This window comes from Chionomys nivalis, chromosome 2, assembly GCF_950005125.1.
Source record: "Chionomys nivalis chromosome 2, mChiNiv1.1, whole genome shotgun sequence".
NCBI classification, from domain to species: Eukaryota; Metazoa; Chordata; class Mammalia; order Rodentia; family Cricetidae; genus Chionomys; species Chionomys nivalis.
Window position 1 is genome coordinate 29,803,080 of NC_080087.1, and position 23,191 is coordinate 29,826,270.

Below are 23,191 nucleotides of genomic sequence, written 5' to 3' on the forward strand. Positions count from 1 at the left end.
GTCCAAAGTCTGTTGCACCAAAGACTGAGCCCTGACTCTGTCAGTTGAGCGTTGTGTCTCCCTCTTTCTGTAAAAACTCAAACTGCAGACCCACCCGGCTCTCACGTTGTCAGGAATGGCAGGGAAGCAGCGTATCCCAGAGCCCCGCCAAGGACTCAAGTACCAGTCATCACATCTTGTGTTTGCCCATCTCTCTTCTCTCTAGCTGGGCTGCTGGAGCCCAACACAGCTGCTGCTTCCTCCGACGCCGGGGACTTCTCTAAGGAAGAAGGGAGTGATGGCGTGATGACCCCCACTAAGCCCAGGACCACAGAGGACCTGTTTGCAGCCATTCACAGGTATCCCAGACTCCTTTGGTACACTTTAATATACTAATTCCCTCTTTCCAGTTGGCGCCTTTGTTGTCTTGAGGTTTCCTTTGTCAACCAGGCATTCAACTCTACTCATTTGTAGGTGTCTTTCTTATACTTTGATTTCAAGTCCGATTTCTGTTTTACTTTGTTTCATTGATTTCTATGATGACGTTGTGGACAGTGTGTTACCTCCTGGTAGACATAGCTGTGGCTGGCAAGACACCTAGTGTGTCAGTAATGTGACCCAGTGTTTACTTACAAGATTTGGCTCTGGACTAGGGTTAAGAATACTGCATTCTGGGAACTTAGGGTACACAGACTAGTTCTACAGAGCCATGTTCCCAAGGAAATTATAGTCGATTTATTTATCATTATTTGCTTGTTTGTTTTAGAAAACTCGTAATTTCATAGTACTTTCTTTTCTGGCTCCTTCAGTGTTTCGTCAAGAGTATGTCTTTCTTTCTTTCTTTCTTTCTTTCTTCCTTTCTTTCCCAATTCCTCCCAGATCTATCCTTGGCCAGCTTTCATATTTTCTCTCTCTCAAAAAAAATTTTTTTAAAGCCACTTGAGCTGCCCTGGCGTGTGGTTGATATACCCAGTATCTCTACATTGAAGAAAACTGACTTTTTTTCTCCCAGTAGCTATCATTTGTGAATACCTTCTTAATAGGTGTGTGACTTTGTGCCCACTTGCCCTCTTATGTGCTGGGATTTTGTCCAGCTAGAGTTTATGCACATTTTTTTATAGACTAAGTTCATTTGTAGGTCTGCCCTGTTGTGTCTGGAAAATGCTATTTCCCTAAAGTCGTCCATCACATCTAGATCTAACAGTCTTTCCACTTGCTCCTTCCACATCCCAGAGCTTTGCTGGTCCTGATGCAGGACCCAGCACTCCAAAGTCTTTCAAGGAGTAATGGTTCTTTTACAGGAGCAAAAAAAAAACAAAACAAAACGAAACAAAAACCTCTTTAGTTACTATATACTCCTAGCGCCACCTGCTGGCTTTTAAAAGAAGTACACTCAGTCGATTGTCAAAGGGAATTGTTACCTGTGTTTAAATGGTTACCGATGAGTGTAACTGAGTGCACACTGCAGCCTCCTTTATTATGTTGCTGGTCTACATACAACTTAGTCTCTGTATAGCAGCATCATACTAGAAAATTCTAAGATAGAGTATGTACAAGCACTTTAATGCTATGGAAGGAAATGCTCTTGCAGCTTAGATTTCCTTACTACCTGGGTTTCTCATAACTCTTGTAATGTTTCTATGCTGTCAAGACTTTGTTTTGACCTGAGTGATGGTCCCTATTTTCCTTTGGAGATGAAGTACCTTATAGAATCATTTGATTCTCTGGGTAAATAGCCCGTGCCAGCACAGCTCCCAAGAGCTTAAATGAAAAGGTTGTTGCATGCAGTAGAATGTCCCACCCTTCCCTGGAACTCTGTGCAATGCAGAAGAGCAGGGAAGCAAGCTGGAGTTTGAGTTATCAAGTTGAGTTGACAAAGAATTATACACATGTCTATCTTTTCTTGGTTTTATTTTTGTCTCTCGCTGTAGTGTTATTCTAAAAGACCCTAAAGACCACTTGACCATTGCTTCTCTGGTTTCTTTGATCTCATTAGAAATAAAAAGGGAGCCAGCTACCCAGTTCTTTCTTGAAACAGGGAGATGAGAAACGCATCTTCCGAGAGCCAATTAAGTGGCATTTGTAGGGGTTTACACAGATGCTTCTAACTGTGGCCGTGCTGGGCACATAATAAGCCTCGACAAATACCTTCTGAATTAATTGAAACCAATTGGAACTTAACTGTTAGGAAATTCTTCCGAGACCCAGTGTCTTTCATCTAGGATGGAATGCAGTGGGTTTCTAAATATATAGGAATCTGTATTTATAATCACAAGCCGCAGGGATGTGTGTTGCCAAGTAGCTGTGTGTACCAAATACCCGGTCTCAAGGAAATCCAACTGTTGTGGAACCAAATTACTACAGATTTTTTTTCCTAAAAATATTCCAAAGGTCCCTTCTATATTTTAGCTTGGCAACCTGCAGAAGGCACTGAAGAATGTGTGGCTTCTGTTTCAGGGACAGTGCCATCTATGACAGATAAAGAAATCAGCCCATTTTGTATTATTCTCTGCACACATGGGACAAAATTAAAGACCAAGTAGCCTCAGGAGTGGACTGAAAAGAGAGAGCTCAGTTATATGCCAATTTCTGTTGTCGGGATTAATAGCGAATTAGCCGATGTAATCAAAGTCCATCTGAAGCCCGGGACACCTAGAACTTTCCATTCGTGTCCTTCAGAACCTCTATTCATAATGTCATATAAAGACTACCCAAACTGGAGCACAGCTTTCAAGTTTTATCATGCAAATTAATTCTCTTCAGATTTAAGGCCAGATGGAAAGTGTAGAACTCCAGTTGAGGTGTGAAACTTTAATATTTATTGGAGTAATTAGACTTTAAGCCATTGTTAACTATTTAAATGCCGGTTATAGCCATCGTCTTTAAAAACACAACACGCACGCGCGCATACACACAGAGAGAGAATGCACAGACAACAGAAGTTTAAATTTAACTGACTTTGTCAGAGGCAGCTGCCCCCTGAGAAACAGCAGTCATTTTTTGTTTGTTTTTTAAATCTCGCCATCTCTTTTAGTTCTATTATCTACAATTAAAGGCCCTAAATTTCAGAGAGTATGGCTGGGGCTTTTTGTGTCTCAGCACCCTCTGACCATTTAAAAGCAAATCAAAACAGGCTAGTGTCTAGAAGACCGGGAAGGCAGAGTTGCTCCGGTGGCAGTCCCTGTAAGCGGCAGAGATGTGTAGTTACACGTGAAGAAGGTCCCTCGAGACTTGAGTTGTACTAAGTACGTCTGTGTGTGTGTGGGGGTGATAGTTGTCTAGATTTCAGTGTCTTTTTTTAATCCACGATTAGACTAGACCCTTTGCAAACCCTTTGCCAGCTCCAAAAATCTGAAGCTGTTCTTACTTCATTCGCTGCTCCCGTTGACCATTGTGCGGAACTATTGAACAAAAATACTTTCGGCACACTTCATTGGGGTGGGGGCATCTGGTTCTCTGATCGGTGGTAAATAATATCAGAGGAGCTCTTGGGCTCCTCTTTAATGGTTCGAGTATGTCTGTCTGTCTGTGACTTGCACAAGGTGTGACAGGAAGATGACAGGTGATTGCCGCAAGGGTTGCTAAGGATTGACTTTCAATCTCAATTTTGTTTTATTGTAGATCCAAAAGGAAAGTCCTTGGCCGGAAAGACTCAGAAGATGATCACACCCGAAATCACTCTCCCTCCCCGCCAGTGACACCCACAGGTGCCGCCCCTAGCCTGGCCTCTCCGAAGCAAGTAGGCTCCATTCAGAGAAGCATGAAAAAGAGCGCCACCAGCAGTGACAACTTCAAAGCTCTGCTGCTAAAGAAGGGGAGTCGCTCGGACACCAGCGCTCGCATGTCAGCTGCCGAGATGCTCAAGTCCACCGACCCCCGATTCCAGAGATCCAGGTCGGAGCCTGCGTCAGACGTCCCAGACAGCCCGTCTAGCTGCTCCCCCAACAAAAACAGGAGGGCCCCGGAGGAGTGGGCCAAGAACGAAGGCCTGATGCCTCGGAGTCTGTCCTTTTCAGGCGCTCGCTACAGCCGCAGCCGGACGCCACCCTCTGCTGCCAGCAGCAGGTACAGCATGCGGAACCGCATCCAGAGCAGCCCGATGACCGTCATCTCCGAGGGCGAGGGGGAACCTGCCGAGCCAGCAGACAACAAACCGCACAGGACCCTGGATGCTGCCAGGGGATGCTCTCTGGACAGACTGGAGGGGCAGAAGGTGGACCGGGACAGCCTGCTGTGTAGGGAGGAGTCCAGCTCTGTGGATGGAACAGGAAGGGCAGAGGGCAAAGGTCTCTCAGAGCACTGTGGGGGTACCGAAGAGTTAGGGTCAGAACCTGCCTCTCTTGAGTGAGGTTGGAGGGAAGTGTATCACTCTCGGAAGTCTATGTGGCCTTTTCCTGGCTTGTGGGGACCCCACTCAGCATTGGTGTTGGGGAGGTCTCGGCCTTGCTTGTCATTTAGGACTCACTCGCCACGTGGCTTAAAAAGCAAGTAGAAGCTTCAACTTCTGAAAGTGCTTCCTGGGGAAGATTTTTGTCGTTTGTTTGTTTTTCTCAAAAATGCCGGGTGTGTGGATATGTGCATTTTGAACACTTCATTCTAACAGGTGCACACACTAACATTGTGTATAGAAATAAGAGGAAAAGTCAGAGCTAAGGTAGAACGTCATGGAGACTTCTGGACCATGATGGTAACTGCTTTCAAAGCATTATGGGTATGGGAATGAGTAAGTTCACTAAGGAGAGATTCGAAGCTGTTACTTCTAAGAGGCAGTGAGGCTGGTTCTAAACATGGAACTCAAGGAAGCCAGGGAGAGGCTGGGAAATGGCTAAGCAACTCATTGGTTCAGGTACTTTTCCGGGGGAGGGGCTTTTGCTATTGCTGCTGCTACTGCCGCTGCCGCTGTGGCTGCTCCTTCCTCCTGCTCCTTTTCTAAAAATAACCCAAGTGGAAGTGTTGAGGCCGTGTCTTGTGCCTACTACACACACTTCTAGCCTGATGTCAGAAGCATGGGTGGATGCTTTTTGTTTTGTTTTGTTTTTTACATGAATTCCCTCGAGTTGCAACCAAGCCCTCCACCAACTGAGGTGACGGGGTAGCAGAATGGGGCGAGAGAGCCAAGAAAAGCAGGGTCTCTGAGAGGAGGGTAGGGTAGTGAGTGATGCTGCTGGTATTGTTTCCTGCTTATTAAATGAAATATTTTCGGAATTAACTCAGAAAACGTGCACTGTAGAGCTGTGGGCGGAGCTTTTCCTTTACCGAGAGTTTTAACACCATACTTTAAACTTCCGCGTGACCGTTTGTCACTTGAAATGTCAACATTTGCTAACTTTTGGATCTCCTTTTGGTTATACCAAAGAAAAATAATACAGCTATTTTTACCCCCCCCCCGAACTGCTTGCAGCATCATGTCCTAACTTAGGTTTACCAAAATCTATTATATATTATCTCACTTTGAAGAAAATGCTGACTCTTGTTAGTGAAAGAAACTGATAAAATTGGTAGGGCTTGGCTATTAATTAGCCCTGGGAAATGAGTTTTTAGATTAAAAAGATTTTTTTTGCACCATTTGATTTGTGTGGGTTTTTATTATTATTATTATTTGTATTTGTTCATGAGCTGAGTCCTTTCCGGGTTCTTCCCATCAGAATTTCAACATGCTTGAGAAGTGAGATTAAAGTGTGTAGAGTGTTTGTTTACCATAGTGCCCTCGTACCCCTTGTTCTGTCCCAGGTTGCTGTGTATCCAGATTAAACCAGTGGTTACACCAAGCTTCTGTAGCCGCCAATGACAGCTTGTGACAATATGTGGAAGTTAAACCACACAGGCCAAAGCACCACAAGGTGTCCTATACAGAGCCCTTGGTAGTGTTTGACATACATCCTTGTGGGAAGGAAGAGAACGCCTCTCACCCTCTATAGAAAACAGAGCTCTTCTCAAAGCCACAAATGGCAGCTTGACACATGACCACAGGGATTTTTTTTTTTTAATCCTTTAGGTCAATTTTCCACTACACAGGCCACACAGATCATTTCTTGTGAATCTTAGAAAGCTTATATGTTGGGTTCTGCATACCTAAAATAAATATGAGAATGGTGCTGGGGAGATGGCTCAGAGGTTAAGGGCACTGGCTGCTTTTCCACAGGTCCTGAGTTCAATTCCCAACAACCACATGGTGGCTATCAGCCATCTATAATGAGACCTGGTGCCCTCTTCTGGCGTGCAGGCATGCATGCAGACAGAACACTGTGTACAATAAAAGTTAAAATGGTGTTGTTAAAAAAAAATTAGAATGTATGTGGTTATCAGAAATCCTGAACTTAATATATCAATATTTGTTTGAAGGCAAGATGAGGAGCATTAGAATTAATTATAAAATGATTTTAAAATCCCCATTTTAAAGATATTTATTAGGTTTTTAAGTTTGTTTTGAATAAAACACTTGTAAAGTCAATATTTGAAACTTTTTTGTTTGTACGTGCATTTAAAATTTTTTAAGTTTTCGTTGAAGTACCTATTGTAAGTTGGACATATTTTTCCTTATACCCTGTCTCTCCCTTACTTCTCTCCCACTAATTCCTGATCCCCCTGGATATTTTTATTCCTACTTTCTGTATGGCTATTCCACTACAGAATCATTGAGTCCTTGACTGGATATGAAGTGAAAAACAGTGAGAGCCAAACGGTGCAGGGGTTGGGGGCAGAAAGGAGACAGATCATCACAGGTTTTGGGCAGTGCCTCTAAAGACATAAGGAAACCCACCTGAAGTGAAAAATCCTAAAGTGTTGAGTGATGGGTAGACCAGTGGTCTAGCTGGTGTGGTTTGTGGAGGGATGAGGTTTCACAGATGTGGGTAACATACAGGGACAGAAGAATCTTGACTCGTGGTGTGTCCTCGGCTTTGCTGCTTCCCTGGAGTGAGGACCACTTCTGCTAATGGGCTAAGTCATTCTCCAAGGCATGTCCTTGGCTTTGCACCTAGGTCATACTCCAAGCTTCATGAGAGCGGAGTGGATGGCTCTTCTCATGCCCGAGAGCTAGAGAAGCACCAGGGCTAAGTGTCCACTTCATTTTTCTAAGAATTAGAGTATTTATTCTGTTGGGAACATTCTTTTTTTTTTTTTTTTTGGTTTTTCAAGACAGGGTTTCTCTGTAGCTTTGGTGCCCATCCCGGAACTAGCTCTTGTAGACCAGGCTGGCCTCGAACTCCACCTGCCTCTGCCTCCCGAGTGCTGGGATTAAAGGCGTGCGCCACCACCGCCCGGCTGTTGGGAACATTCTTAACAGTGAGTGGCGTGCCATCCTCTGAGTATGCCTGAAGAATTTTAATTGAAATATGGGGACAAGAATGAACACACACACACACACACACACACACACACACACACACTTGTTCTCCATATCCAGGAGTCCTGTATCCATGAAGTCAACTAACTACAGATCAAAAAAAAAGTCTGAGAAGAGGATGGGGTGGGCTTGCTTTTCATGAGTGAGTCTCATATTAGACATTTCATAACTGTTCATTATAGGAATTACAACAAAAGAGGAAAGGGGTCATTTCAGTGTCTCCATTTTCTCCACCCACAGGTGATACCCTGCACTCTGTAGCTAGTATCCAGGGAAGCAGGATATACTAGATGGATCCCACTGTTTGTGCATGAATATTTGTCTCAGCCTACGTGGAAATAAAACGTTTATATTGGTGACATTCCATCATTTGTATCTTATGACGGGTGTTGCTAGTTCTGCCAACTCTATGATGCAATGGTTCTTATAGGATCTAAGTAACACCAGTTAGGGGCACCATACCACTTACAGTCCCATGTCTCCATCTCCCCCAGCATCCTATGGTATTCCAGAAGCTATTGGTTCAGTCTTATAGTTAGTACAACCTGCTTTTAGGACCAGATGTGCATGGATGTGAAGGCCAGAGGTTTGATGTTGAATGTCTTCAGTTGCTCTCCATCTTAGTTTTTGAGACAGGGGCTCTCTTTGAATCTGGGGCTTGATTGGGTGAGACTGTCTGGTCAGCGATCACCAGAGATCTTGTTTCTCTGTCCCCAGTCCTGGGATTACAGGTGCACACTGCCAAACCCAGCTTCTTACGTGGGTGCCAGGGCTCTGAATCCAGGTTCTCATGCTTGTGTAGCAAGCCTGTGACCAGCAGATCCACCTCCCTCCCTTCTGATCTCACCCTCAGTATGTACTACACGCAGTCAGTTGTGCGTTCTTTTCTTTCCTTTCAGTTTTTAAAATTTATGTATGAGTGATCTCTCTGCATGTGCAACTTGATGCCAGAAGAGGGCATCAGATCCCACTATAGATGGTTGTGAACCACCGTGTGGTTGCTGGAGATTGAACTTAATGGAAGAGCCATCTCTCCAGCCGCATTTGTTGTTTTCTTTACCAAAGATACCTCTGGTACCACAGGATCTACCAAACCATATGGCCCAGGTGGCTAATTCCTTTACATCTGTCACCGCCAAAGAAGCCTTTCAACCAAGGGCAACTCAACCTCTCTACTATGACAGCATTCACTTGGGGACTCTACCTGATGTCTTAAGCATACCTTATTCCTACTCTGACTTAGTGGAGACACAAACTCCTTCCAGTTCCAAGATCTGTAAATTACTTACTGAGCTACTTTCTGGTTCTTCAGTCTGGGTAACTTCTAAGTTTAGGTAACTTCTTTTTGTTCTTTCACATAGTCAAGTGCAACTAACTACCCAAGAAGATCCACAGAAGAATGTTCTCTATTGATCTTGCTCTACCCCCTGGGTTGCTTTTGCTTGTTTTTGCGTTCCTCCCCCACCTCAATCCTGCCCATCCACCCCCTTCAATTGTGCTTACTATGCCAAACAAACTCCACCAACATTGGTCTCCCATGATTTCTGTCTTTCACCTCACTGTCTTGGCTGGTTTCTGCCTCCCCATCCTTTCTTTGCTGCCTAGAAAATGCCTAGAAGACATTAGGGCAGTCCCCATGGAGATGTCATTTCCTCCTTCTCTGAAAGATCATATCCTATACCCAGTGAGTGCCAATGTCTAGACACAATTATTTTACATATTTTGTCTGGAATTTTGCTTTAAGATATAAGGATAAATTGAGTTCCTGTTTTTCCCATCATAGCCAGAAGCAGATGTTGCTCCACAAGACACCTAAAAGGCACTACTCAAGACCACACTGTTTTTGTTTTTTGTTGTTGTTGTTGTTGTTGTTGTTATTTTGTGGGTTTTTTGTTTGTTTGTTTGTTTTGTTTACTACCCTGGTTGGGGTAAAGGAGGTTTAGAGGACTACACTTTCTCCAAGAGGAAAAACACTGTGGCTACTTTACCTGCCAAGCAGGTCAGAGTCAAGTCAATTGTAACAAAGACTAAGGAGCTGACTCAGTGGTTAAAATGCTTAGGAAGCATAAGGACTATAGGTCGGGTCCCCAGAGACCATATACATGCTTGGTGGAACCAACCACCTGGAATTCTAGCTTTTGAAGGCAGAGGCTAACTCCGCAGGGGAAGCTGGCGAGCAAGATTAGCTATATCATACATTCTAGGCTTGCCTGAGAGGCTGTGCTTCAATGAATAAGGTAGAAGAGTGGTTCAGGATGGTTCCCAACATTAACCGTGGGGCTTCACATGGACATTGTATGTGCACATGAAAATAGAAAAAAAAAAAAAAAGGAAAAAAGACTAGGGAAGGAGCAGCTGTAGGCTGTTGTAGGCTAAACCTCTTCTGTTCTAATTTCCATATGCTTCTCCCAGTTTCACAAGGATGAAGAACTGCAACAACTGCTTGAGATTTCTGGGTTTTGAATGCTCGCTCATTCATGCAGGGGCCCAGGATGCCTCCTTGTCCTTTGTGGGTTCTTTTTACAAACAGACTTGCTGAAATATTGCAATGACCTTTCCCCTGGGATCCAACACCCCTTCAATCTTGAGCTTGTGACCAGAGAATTGACTTCACTTTGGAAACTGCCTGATGAATGGGTATGATCTTGCTTGCCCCATCTCTCATCCATTCCTAACCCCACTGAGGCATGGAAGATAACTATGTCTGTGACTACGTTCCTATTTTGTCCGCTCTACTAAGAATCTCCACAAGACTTTACATACAGATCACGCCCCCTTGACCACCATTACATGGTCACCACGCTTAGCAGCTTCAGTCACCATCATACCTGACCCATTGTGGTCTCATCATCCACATTGTTCCAGTAAGCCAGCTGAGATCTACCTCAGTCTTTCCTTCCAGTGTCTTCACCACAGCCCTGGTGAATATTGAAGTCCTGCCCTCAAACAGAATCCTCTGATGGGGCATCTAGCTCAGTGTCCCCTTTCTAGCCTGCCTCCTTCCCTGGTTCGTCCTCTGCAGTGTGGCCACTACATCTTGGTCTTTCAATATTTCTGTCACTTCTAAGCTTTTAGGAGCCACCCTAGGCTGTGAGTTTGAACTGCCTTCTGGGTTTTCTCATTGTGCTAAATCCTGTTTCCTGAAAGAGACCCCAAGAAGTCCTCCCACCTTATTTAGTGTCACAAACCTGACGTCTTTGATCAAATATCATTAGAAGAGTGGTTCTCAACGTTCCCAAGGCTGCGACCCTTTAATACAGTTCCTCATGGTGTGGGGACCCCAACCATAAAATTATTTTGTCACTACTACATTTACTGTAATTTTGCTACTGTTATAAATTATAATGTAAATATCTGTGTTCTCCAGTGGTCTGAAGTGATCTCTGTGAAAGGATCATCTGACCCCCAAGGGGGTCATGACACCCAGGCTGAAAACTGCTGACTTAGAATGCAGTCCCAGGAGGGACCACTTCCAGGACATGGTGGCCCAGATTTGCAGCATCTTCGGCACATAGCCCTTTAGTCCTTAATCCGAGCCCGCACAGCCTCAGCAGGTTATGGTGGAATTAAAGTCTGGTTACAAACCTAGAAGGCAAGAGAAGGGGCGGGGCCAGTTCTTGAGGAGTGCTTATTGCTCTATGTGGGAAAGAGCTTCACACTGACTTTCCTTGGACACGGGCAGAGGATGGAGGCTTGGGTAGCTCTGTACCTTAATGACTGAAGGCTTAAGATGTTCACAATCTTCTAGGGAGGCAAAATTGTGTGGCTGGGGCTAGGATGCAGGTCAGCTGCTAGCATCCTTGCTTACTGTGCATCAAGGCTTAGATTTGAGCCCTAGTACCTCATACACTAGGTGGATTAGTTGTTGCTGTCGTCCCCTGGGAAGTGACAATGTCTACTCCTTCTCCTGAGGCCCCAACTTTGGTTTTTTCAAAGTTTACCTACCCAGTAGAGAGTCAATAGTTCTTTTTAGCCTTACTTGCAGGCAGGAGTATGGGAGACCTTAAAGTATCCACCCTGGAAAGTCTGCACCCAGCTGGGATGATCACTTCACTTTCCCATGGAAGCCCTTCCCCTCATCTTTCCCCACCTACATGTTCTAGCCCCTCCCAGAGACTCAGGTTACAAGCAATTAGAAAAGAATTGGAGACAACTGGGTGGGAGGCGTGGCTAGTCAGGTGAGGGTAATGACCCATCCTCTTCCTTCCTTCTGAGAAGGAACATTACCAGTCCAACAAGCCCAGTTGTTAAGACTCCTGAAGATGGCAGCAGTTTGGCTTAGAGGATACCTTTGTACAACAGCGACGCTGGCCTGAAATCTCAGTACCCAGCTGGCAGAGGTAAGAGGAGCAGAAAGTCAAGGTCCTATTCAGCATAGTGGTTTAAATAAGAACGCCCCCTAGTCTCAAAGCTCTGACCACTTGGTCCCTAGTTAGTGGTACTCCTTGGGGAGGCTCAGGAGCCTTGCGGGATGAAGTCTATCACTGGAGGTAGGCTTTGACCACTTGCCACTTCCAGCTCGCTCTGCTTCCTGCCTTTTGGAAGATGTGAACGCTCAGCTTCCTGCTCCTGCCCCAATGCCTGCCTCTTGCTGCCATGTTTGGATTCTTATCTTTCTGGAAATGTAAGCCCAAATGAACCCTTTCTCCTGTGGGCTGCTTTTGGCCATGGCGCCTCATCATAGCAACCGAAAAGGGATGAAAGCAAGGAATTCAAGACCAGCTTGGGTTAGAAACGTGGTCTTTAAAAAAAAAAAAAAATAGGGGGTGGTGGTGATTCTCTATCGGTCTGTCCTCACTGTGTTTTAGCCTCCCGTGTTTGATTCTGTATGGGCTTCACAGACCTGGCCTGGTTGGACATTGGCTGGTTGGTAGTCAGCTAGTTTTACCACCAGAGTCCACACTTGACCTTTAGATTTTTCTGCTTGGCTCCATGAGGGAAGGACTTGTAATAATTGATTTTGGGTATACATCAGTGCCTGTGCTACATCTGCAAGTTCGTGTGTGGACATGCATGTGAAAGCCAGAAGCCCGTGTTGATCTTCAAGTATTGTCACCTTAACTTGTGAGACAGTGGCTCCCATTGGCCTGAAACCCATGAAGTAGACTAAGCTGGCTGGCCATGACGCAGCGATCTCTTCTCCCCGAATCCACCTCCTCATCAGCAGGCGTGCAAGAGTAAAGCTCCACACCTGGAAATTGTAAGTGGTTCTCAGAATTGACCTCAGGTCCTTGGGATTTTTGTTTATTTATTTGTTTCTTGAGGTGCTGGGGGAAGGGCCTAGGAACTGGTATATAGTGGACGTGGCTAATCTTGGTTGCCAACTTGACACACCTGGGAAGAGAGAACCTTAATTGGAAAGTTGCCTTCATCGAATTGATCTGTGAACATACCTCTGAGGACAGTTTCTTGGTTTCTAGTTGAGCTGATATAGGAAGGCCCAGCCTACCACGAGCAGTGCCAACTCTGGGCAGGTGAGCCTGGGCTGTACAAGAATGGTAGCTGAGGCAACTAGGAGTGGCAGCAAGTGTTCCTCCATGATTTCTGCCTTATGTCCCTGCTTTGGGTGCCTCCCTCGGCCCATCTGAAGGTGGATCTCCGCCACAACTCGACACTTCAGAAAAGAAGTGGCTATTCTCGGGTCACAGTCACAAGCCACAAGTAGGATCAATGCCAGCCTCACATCAGTACACCACCTTGAAAACAGGCCGCTCAGCAGCGTCCCAGCCCTGGTAACTGCACCTCTTCAGCTACACAACTCAATCCATAAATGCTTTAGAAAGCCCTTTAATCCCTGGACTCTAGGTTTCCTAAAACCTTATGTGAGGTCAGCAATCTTCTTTATCTGAAGAGCTGGTGCCCCAGAAGCTGGTCCATTCAGCAAGCAGCATGTACAGCATTTTAGTGTGGGCACCAAACACAGGCCCTTCCTTTGCCACTGTCGCATCTACCCAGGGTGCACGCTCTGGTCCCTGGCTGTTATTCTCGTGTCCCGGGGCTCTCCTTCAGGAAGACCTTCCCTGGCCATGCTGTAAGACAGCCACAGTCTTCCATGTCTCACAGGCTCATTTCATCTCTGTCTGTCTGTCTGTCTCTGTGTGTGTGTTTAGTTATATGTGAACATGCACATATGTGTATGGGAGTGTGTATGACTATGGCATACATTTGGAGGCCAGAGAACAGCCTTGACTGTCTTTTCATCAGGGAATGTTCACTCTGGTACTCTGGTTTTTTCTAAGTTTTCTTTGTTTTGTTTTTGTTGTTGTTGTTTTTTCTTTTCTTTTCTTTTTTTTTTTTTGAGATCAGGTTCCTCACTGCTTAGAATTCACCAAATAGCCTAGCAGCTGGCCAGAGAGCACTAAGGATCTGCCCATCTCTAGTTCTCTAGCACTGAGCTTCCAAGGGCACCACCACCACGTCCAGCTTTTTTTTTTTTTTTTTTTTTCATTTACCTGTCTTCATTTTAATGTGAACATTGTATGGAGGTCCTTCTGTGTAGGCCCATATTTCTATATGGTGTGGCAGGTGACTGTGTGGAAAGCAAAGGGTACATGGGACTGGCCACCTTAATTCCTGAGATGTGGCCTTATGGTTCAAAGCTCCAAGGAAACCTTTGGTCACTCTTTCCAGGGCAATTAGATAAAGAGGCAAGGTGGTGGAGGTACTAAGAGCAAGCAAGCCGGGAACTGCTGTACATGAGAGTCAAGGAAAAAGTGGGATTTCTTGTTGGGGAATCAGATTTCCAAACTTGGGAGTCCATTCTGGATGCAGCTATTGGAGGCATGAGTTTGCAGAGAAGACAGGATCTTGTCCATGGAGCAAAACTAGACCAACAGCAAAGAAGAAGGGTATAACCTAAAAAAAAAAATCCCCATAGAGAAGGGAAGACACAAAGAAGAAATGTTAGCACAAAGGAAGCTCCTCAATCAGGGTCGGCCATGAAATTAACCAATTTGCTGGTTGAAATGGCTTTAGCTTTTAAAAGATGAAAAGAGGAAAATGAAATACATTGAACTTGAATGGGAGCAAAAAGCAGGGTTTTTTTTTTTTTTCTTTTTGGATTTTCGAGACAGGGTTTCTCTGTGGCTTTTTTTTTGGTTCCTGTCCTGGAACTAGCTCTTCTAGACCAGGCTGGCCTCGAACTCACAGAGATCCGCCTGCCTCTGCCTCCCGAGTGCTGGGATTAAAGGCGTGCGCCACCACCGCCCAGCTAAGCAGGGTTTTTTAAAACATCATTTTACTTTAGCTATCAGAAATGGATTCCTCTCATTTAAAATGGAAATTATGCATGTTTCATAAAGGACTGCAGGTTAAATACTGGAAATATTTGCCTCCTAACAGCAGAAGTTAGTACTGTGGACTTTTGTCAATAGGAGAGACTAAAGGCGTCCCCCAGTTAGTGAGCATATATATCCATGCTATAAAAGTCATTTCTTTTTGGCAAGCATAGATATGTAAGGAATCAATAACTTCAACATGCAACTCAAGGAAATAATGCTGAGAAAGATTTTCATATCTGCAGTCATTTAAAAAACAGAAATGTAGCTTGTTTTGTATAAAAAAATGACTATCTCAAAGGTCTCTGTGCAGAAAATGTTGACCTGGTGGGGGAATGAAAGAAAAAACCAGGTCAACCTGTGTCCCTACAGTTTTGTCTGGGGGAACTTAGTTAAGAGTGCTGTGCCTCAGTTCCCCCTTATTATTATTATTTATTATTATTTTTGATTTTTCGAGACAGGGTTTCTCTGTAGCTTTTTGGTTTTGGAACTAGCTCTTGTCGACCAGGCTGGCCTCGAACGCAGAGAGATCCGCCTGTCTCTGCCTCCCACGTGCTGGGAATAAAGGCGTGCGCCACCACCGCCTGGCTTAGTTTCCCCTTCTATAAAATACTGATACTCACATGTAGATTATTCTGCAGTTTGACTGTGAGGATTCAGACGAAGCATTCAGAATAAACTACATAAAAACCAGCGACTATGGGGGCAGATTGTGGTCTAGAGCAGCGCTTCTCAACCTACGTATGGGTCAGGACAACTTTGGTAAAACTCTATCTTCAAAAATATTTATATTATGATTCCTAAATGTAGAAAAATTACAGTTATGAAGTAGCAATGAAAATAATTTTATGGTTGGGGGTGGTCACCACAACATGGCAGCATTAGGAGGGTTGGGAACACTGTTCTACTGGAGTGTTTAATTTTCTAAAGATACCTTCTGACAGTCAAGTTAGATCTCATACATTGTTTAGCCGCATCCAATCTACTGGCGCCTCAACTTCCTCTATGACTATTTCTCAGGAAGCGACTGTACATCTCTGCTTACACAGTCAATGAGAAGCAAAAGCCGCGCCACTTGTGAGCCATTTTAATTACCAGGACGTCCCCAAGACCTAACCTACTTTACCCCTGCTCTGAAAGCCAGCATCCCAGGAGCCTACATTGGAGTGAGACAGTGGCCAGGAACTGGAAGGTGATTTGATCTTCCCAACACGAGACCTGACAGCACAAGGAAGCAAGACTTTCCAACCTCCTTGATTTCCAACCCACATTGGAAAGAGGAAGAATTTCTTTAAAACCTCTAGAAAGACTACATGAAATATTTGAAAAAATTTAAGTGAATACTAAAATTAGGTATTTGTGTGTATTTCTTCAGAAAGCAAACATGTCAGGTAGCAGAGGGAGTCCCACCACTTCATCAATTTATTTTCTGTCCCCAAATTTTGTCAGCACTTTAAGAGCCTTCTTTACGCAGGGACCAGTAGCTGGACGGGGACAAAGACTCAACAGAAGAACATAATAGTGGCAGCAGAAAGAGATATTTTTGTATCCAACATAATTTTATTTCTACACAGGACAAATTTTTAATGTTTTTTTTTTTTTTTTTTGCTATTACATGGAAGTTAGAGCATTCAAATGTCATAAATACAAGCAGAAGAAGGCAACTTGATGGTGATCGCGTGAATAAGAAGGAAATGGCATGGCATTGCCCTGGATCCTCATAGAGAGAGGCCATCTAACCTATGACCCATTTACAAATTTGTCTTTATATACCCTGTACTTAAAGCTTCTCAAAAGGCACACTGGAAATAAGCATGATTCGGGATGGTGTCTAGGGTAAGACACCCTAGAATAGCGGTTCTCAATCTGTGAGCTGCGACCCCTTTGTGTGTGGGGGGGGGGTCACATATCAGATATCCTGTAGAGCAAGTATTTACATTATGAAGACACTAGATACTTCACTTACGATGCTGCTGATGTCTGCATTCGACAGAAGTTCTGCCCGTGGCAGTGATCTTCATTTTCTTACTCATTTTCCTGGGAGGGCTCGTTTTTCTGAATCAGCCACACCTCGTTATTTCTATCAAGCAACTGGAAAGGACTGCTGTAGCTAGCAGTATAAAAGACCTTTTCATTGAAAACCTTTCCTTCTTCCCTCAAAATGTTTGCTAATGTCAAAAGTTGTTCTTGATTCTTTTGGCCACTGGAGAATCCGTCAAAGGACCTACAGGGGAGAAAGTGATTGGGCATGAGTGGTTTTACTATGGATACCAATGCTAATCCAAGATGAACAGCAGGGTCTGGTGCTCTGAAAGCTGCAGCAAGTGGCTTCCAGGCAGCCACTGACCTGTGTCGCGAGGCTCATGAGGTTCACCTAGGAGAGACCCAGGAAGTCCCATCTGTTGACTTATTTGGAACTTGCATCTTCTTGTGTGGAGTAACATACACCAAAGTTCCCCAGGACCTTATTAAAATGTACATGGAGAGTGTGTTGGAGAGGGCCCAAGTGCATTACTAGGAACTTCCCAGAAACAAACTGAAGCTTCAATTTAGAGAACCACACAGAAGCTCTCCCAGACAATCACTCCTCTTCCACACTCCAAGTCCCTCATCTCCCTCCCAACCCTCTCTCTCCCTTCCTTCTTTCCCTCTTACGTACAACGTAGGCTGCCCTAAAAATCACTATACATCAGGGAGTTTTGCTATATAGCTCAGGCAACCCTTAGAGGCATTATGTTGTTGTGGGATATGTGTATACTGGGTGAAGATGTATTTGCTGTGATTGGTGTAATAAAGAGCTGAACATCCAATCGCTAGGCAGGAGAAACAGGTGGGACTTCTGTGGGGAGAGAAAGGAAGGGGAAGAGATGACAGAGACGCAGGGGAGACACCAGGAGACATGGACAGAAAACGGGAGGTACAAGATGTAAGGTGAAAAACCACATGGTAAAACATAGATTAATAAAAACAGGTAAATTTAAGTTCTAAGTGTTAGTGGGACAAGCCTAAGCTAAGGCCAAGCTTTCATAATTAATATATCTCCATGTCATTTGTGAGTTGGTGGCCCAAAGAAAAATCTGATTACACTATGTCACCAGGACTAACTTAAAGTTCATGATCTTTATAACTCAGCCACCCCAATGCTAGTATTATGAAGTGTGCCATCAAGCTGGGCTTCACTGTGTTTGTTTCTTCTGTTGTTATTGCTTCATACTTTGAGATGGAGTCTTAGTTGCTCAAGCTGTGTCAGAACTCCCAGGTTTAAGTTAACTCCTGCCTCTGCCTGCCAAGTACCTGGGACTACAAGAGTGTGTCAACAGACCCAATTCAGACACTCAGTCAAATGCTTTCCCCTTTTCCTCTTCTGGAGCACAGAGAACACAATGGATTACAGATGAATACAATATAATTTGGATGTTTACGCATTTGTAGTCAAATGAAAGAGATCAACATTTTCACAGCATTATCTGACTATCCTGAGAAAGTATTTTAACAGAGATAGGACCAAAGGGCTCTAGGAATACTTGAGATTGGGACCAGTCCAGGCTAATAGGTGTCTTCTGAGTTGGTCTTAGAATGAAGGATGGTTTTCCTGAACAAAGGAAGGACAAACGAAAAGCACCGTCACAGGAAAGCATAAAATGAGGTCCAAAAGGAGAGCTGAAGCCAGAAGCAAGGCCTTTGTATAATAACCTATGACCTTCCGGGACTATGCTACACGATGCTGAGCAGAGAGGAACCTGATGAGATCTGAGTAAGAAGGTAGGCCGAGAGACAGGATGAGATGGAAATGCTACAAGGACAGGAAGGGAAAGAGGATAAAAGTGTAGTCAAACACATAAACAAAAGTATCCCCCCCAGATGAAGTCACCGCAGCACACTGACATGCTGAAGTACAGGACATATAAGGACAGTGGGTTTTACTTAGAAGGTGAAAAATGAGAAACAAAGGGTATTTTTAATATGCTTCATTGGTATACGTGTTCTTAGAAATGTGCCAATACAAAAACAAAAACCAACCAACCAAACCAAGAGAACCGGTCTGGCAGCCTCAGCTAAAACATAATCCTTCAAAGAAGAGCAAAGACCATGTCTATTCTAGTTAACAACGTCTCCCCATACCGAGAGGCACACTGGCAGATGGCAATAGCAAGGGCTGGGCCACCACAGACAATCCCCACTATAGCTATACCTCATGGAACTGTGGGAGGGGGCACAGCACATCATCTTACAAGAATGACGGGTATGTGATTGTAGCCTGATAGAAGCTACAGGGAGGCGACTCTAAAACAGTGGTCCTCAACCTTCTTAATGCTGTGAACCTTTAATACAGTTTCTCATGTTGAAGTGACCCTTACCATAAAATTATTTTGCTGCTACTTCATAACTATAATTTTGCTGCTGTTATGAATTGTGAATATCTGATATGAAGGATTTCTGATATGTGACCTCTCCGCCCCCAGCACAAGGGGTTGTGACTCACAGGTTGAGAATCACTGCTCTACACCATGACAACTTTGTGGGCTTGGGAGCACCCAAACTCATGGGATACAACTGTGTGGGGCATCAAGGGCCTAATCCCTGTCCAGCAAAGCTTTGGAGGTCTAGCCTCCAGTCCAATGAACCTGAGGGGCAAAGCCTTGAGAAAAAGAGATTAATCTAAAGTCCTGAGATTTGGGTCTTGAGGCCCATTACTAATTCCCCATATGGGATGCGGATGTCTCTCCCATGCATGCCACAGTGTTGTTGTGCCTTGGAGCCCATAGCTTGTTTGACTTTAGGGGCCCACAGCTGGTGAGAATTTGCTTCGGGATGAATCATGCCTTGTGTCTCAGCCAGATTTCATTTGGATGATATTTAAATGAGTCTTCTGAGTCAGTGCTGAAATGAGCTAAGATTCTCGTGTTGCAGGATATTTGTTTACTCTGTGTGAAGATGTGTCACTGTGACTGGCTTAAGAAAGAGCTAAACCGCCAATAGCTAAGCAGGAGAGAATAGGCAGGAGTTTAGGAGAGATGCGAACCAGATACTGAAGAAGTTGGACATACGGTAACAAGGAGAGCCACATGGCAGAAGGCAGATTAATAGAGACAAGTTAACTGAAGTTGTAAGAGCTAGCTGAGGGAAAAGCCTAGGCTAAGGCCAAGCTTTCATAATTAATAATAAGTCTCCATGTTATTTGTGAGCTGGTGGCCCAAAGGAAAGTCTGACTCCATCCTGGGTTAATGGAATGGAACTGAATGCATTTTGTATGAGAAAGACACAAAGTTCATGTGCTCGGGACAGAATGCTGTGGACTGAATGTCTGGATCTCTCAAAAATTCATACTGAACTCCTTAATCACAAACATGATGGTTTTAAGAGCTTGTGGAGGGTGATTAAGTGATGGGGGTTGAACCCTCATGAAAAGGAACATTACCCTTACAAAGGGGTTCCAAGGTGCTCATATGAACCAGAGAACAGTCCCTAGCCAGTCACTAAAACTCTCAGTTCCTTGAACTTGAACCCAGCTTTTAGAAAGAACTACAAAACACAAATGTATGTTTGTTATAAGTTATAGTATTTGCTATAAGTCTATAATATTTGTTGTGGCAGCTCAAAAAGACTAAGACAACATCATATACTGGTTTTTTTTGAAGGTATTATTGTTCAGGTCTACCTAGATTATGGGAAAGGTGGCCCTATGATTGTGCTATGTTTTATATGGAAGGTATACAATAGACTTCTCAATAAATAGACTGTATCTTGCAGTAGACCTTAGTGACATTTTAAAACCGAGTCAGTAGGAAAGCACCATGAATGCACTAGGCTGTGCTTACAGAAGGGCGAAAAGCCTGCTGAAATTGCTCAGGGGGCAAATGGCGAGTACACACGGGCGAATCAGGCTGGTGGTGGTCGGCGGGCCCTGAGTTATCCACCACTTACCGCACAAACACGGTCATCCCAGCTCTGTCTTCAATGAAGACGTCTGACTCGGAAGGCCTGGGGGGATCGGATTGCTGCTCGGAGGGGACGCACAGGGAAATGGTAACGGTAGATTCGCTGAAAGGACTTGAGCCGGGCTCCACGTAGCTCGTCACTGGAGCGGTCAGCTTCATCTTCATCTCTGCAGCGGAAAGGGAAATCACCTTCAGTGTGTTGATGGCTAATTTGAATTTTTAAAAGCTATCTTTATGTGAATTTTTTTTACTTACTTTATAGGACCAATATAAATATGCCCCCTTGAGATAATGTCTTTTTTTTTTTTTTAAACAAAGGGTGGTGGTGGAATGATAATTATTTATAATCTACATTAACGTTTTCTGTAGTGTTGTGTTCTGGGGTTAATGAATTCTATTTTCAAACATAAAGGAGAAATTACAGGAAACATGAGACAATCATTTTTCTCTTTACCACTCAGAAAATGAGGTCCTATAGGCTAAGAGACCTGCAAAGTTATATACATACATACACAAATACACATATGGGGGGGGCAGGGGAGAGGGAGGGAGGGAGAAAGAGAAGACAGTGAGTTCTGACTTGCTGTTCATGCTCCTGTACATCTCCCTGTCCCCCGGTACCACTAGTTAGCATTCACAAATTATTAGTGACACTTGCCACATAGGTAAGAATTTCTCCCTAGTCACAGAATCCACAGAATCCCCCCCCCCATTTCATCCAACAAAAATTGAGGACGAATAGAATTAAAAGGTAGACCCCAGCAGCACCTTCCTCCAGCTACACTAAGCTTCCTGAGGCCAATCGCATACAGTAACATGAGGTTTCCAATGGTCTGGTTATTCATCTATTACAAACGAGGATTTCTTCGCTACGTTTAAACTCAATAGCCTGAGGATTTCAGCGGGTAATTTTACCTTTCTCATTTTTGCCTTGAATGTAGCCATTCAGTTTTGTGAAGCCAGTCTGGATGGCTGAATCCCAGTCCATAGACTCCACACAAGTGCTGACCCACTTGGCTGGTCCGTAGTGTCGGATCTCATAACTTCCGGGCTAAAATGGAATGGAAAAAACTTTCCGTAGCAACTCCTGGGCATCGGGAGGTGAGAGGTAGCAATACAGGCAGCCTTAATCCCTATTCTACCAGAAGACTGCTGGCCAAGAAACTGCTGGGGCCTCTAGGTCTAGCCTGAGATTCCAGTCTTTAAGAAGGGCCTCTCTGGAGATCTCCGATGGGATGGGGGAGCTGATACTGCCCTGAGGCCATGTTAAATGAAACAAGCGTCTCTTATATAGAAGTACTGGGTCTGCATAATAACCAGTTCCTCTCCACTTCCCCCACCTCAGACAGGAAGTGGAGGCCTGAATCTCACCTGGGGGGGGGGGGTGTAAACAAAACATCTCCTGCCTGGTTTATGCAGGCTCTAAAATAGCACTTTTTACTTAACTCTATGGGACTCTTCAAACTCACGATAAAGTAGCCCAGAAGCAACCCTTGCGGGCCCTGGAAAACACCTACCTGTGGGTCTGTGTCCTCTGGAGACTTCCAGCCTGGCATCTCCACTGCAGGCTCCACTGCGTCCTCGGCCGCCCCGAGGTCTGGCTCTGGCTCCTCTGCCATGGCTAGGGACAGCTCGCCAGGGGCTCTCGCCTGGGTCTCCCAGTTTGTGTGCACTAGTCACCTTGTCCCGAGTCCCCGCCCCTCTGGTATACCACCGCCTTGCACCCCTTACGGCGGATCTGCAGAGCCGCGAGGGGGCGTGGTGTCCCGGAGGGAGTCAAATCCTCACTCCACCCGTGCGCCAGCCCTGGCCACACCCCTCCACCGGAACGGAAGAAGGGTCAGCATCCGCCAGCTGGCCTGTCATCACCGGGCTCTACTGCCCAGCCCAGGTCTTCCTTTTGCTTAGCCCAGCGGAGGGTAGCAGTGGGCGGAGACCTGAGCAACTGCTATTAGGTTTCTGTGGAACCAGTCTGGGCGCCTCTCCAAAGGCGGCAGACTGACGCTGTCAGCTCCTCTGCAAAACCAGTCTCCTCCTGGCCACAGTAGGGTACCACCTGCCCCTCCGGGGCCACTTCCCAGCAGCCAGAGCTCAGAGAATACCAGGAACTGGCATTAGTGACTCTTCAGACTTGAAGTCCAAACCCGGATCAGCAGCCCCATTTACACCTGTAAGGCAGCCAGGGTCCCCAGTTTTCAGGGCTGCTTATTGTACGAAGTCAGTGGAAACCCAGGGTCGTTGGGAGGAGTCTTGGGCTATCTGCTTCCTTGACCCTTTCCAGAAATGACCTGAAGCCTCATCAGCACTTGGGGGCGGGCCAGATCACACAACAGTGCTTCTTAGATACTTTTAGGGTTCTTAGTTTTCCCAAAAGATTTGTTGAAATAAATTCATATACAATTAATCGCTCTTTTTTTGAAACTTTAATACCTGTATACAATATATGTCAATCATACCCATTCCTTTCTCTCTACCCATCAACTCCCTCATAGATTCCTCCCATCACACCTCCCTTCCAACTTCAAATGGTTTTTATCATTTATTTAGCCCACGGAATTCAACTAGTGCTATTTGCATGCACTGGGGCAGATGTCGCCTTCTGAGGCACTGGGAACCTACTCATGCCCACACTCCTAAGAGAAACGAATTTC

General features: G+C 44.9%; 2 protein-coding genes across 5 annotated transcripts in view; one reads left to right on the plus strand and one right to left on the minus strand.

The window, feature by feature from the left end:
* Nhsl1 (NHS like 1) overlaps nt 1-5,546 on the plus strand; it is a 221,335-nt gene extending 215,789 nt beyond the window's left edge. For all 4 annotated transcript variants that reach the window (XM_057762279.1, XM_057762281.1, XM_057762280.1 and 1 more), the window contains 2 exons: nt 206-338; nt 3,601-5,546. In XM_057762279.1, coding sequence (XP_057618262.1) covers nt 206-338; nt 3,601-4,327 — 860 coding nt within the window. In that variant the 3' untranslated portion in view covers nt 4,328-5,546. The remainder of the gene's footprint in view (nt 1-205; nt 339-3,600) is intronic.
* Nucleotides 5,547-16,213: 10,667 nt separating this feature from the next.
* Hebp2 (heme binding protein 2) lies at nt 16,214-22,334 on the minus strand. The gene is made up of 4 exons (XM_057762739.1): nt 22,058-22,334; nt 21,456-21,591; nt 20,527-20,707; nt 16,214-16,825 (listed from the first exon to the last, which is right to left on the minus strand). The coding sequence occupies exons 1-4, from the start codon at nt 22,157-22,159 to the stop codon at nt 16,627-16,629; spliced, it is 618 nt and encodes a 205-aa protein (XP_057618722.1). The 5' UTR covers nt 22,160-22,334; the 3' UTR covers nt 16,214-16,626.
* Between the last annotated feature and the right edge of the window lie 857 nt (nt 22,335-23,191).

Coding starts and splice junctions, on each gene's coding strand:
- Hebp2 (XM_057762739.1), bottom strand. CDS start 22,159: ATGGCAGAGGAGCCAGAGCCAGACCTCGGGGCGGCCGAGGACGCAGTG. Junction 21,592..22,057: donor CAGAGGACACAGACCCACAG/GTAGGTGTTTTC, acceptor ATTCCATTTTAG/CCCGGAAGTTATGAGATCCG. Junction 16,826..20,526: donor GGGATGACCGTGTTTGTGCG/GTAAGTGGTGGA, acceptor TCTCCCCTGTAG/GTCCTTTGACGGATTCTCCA.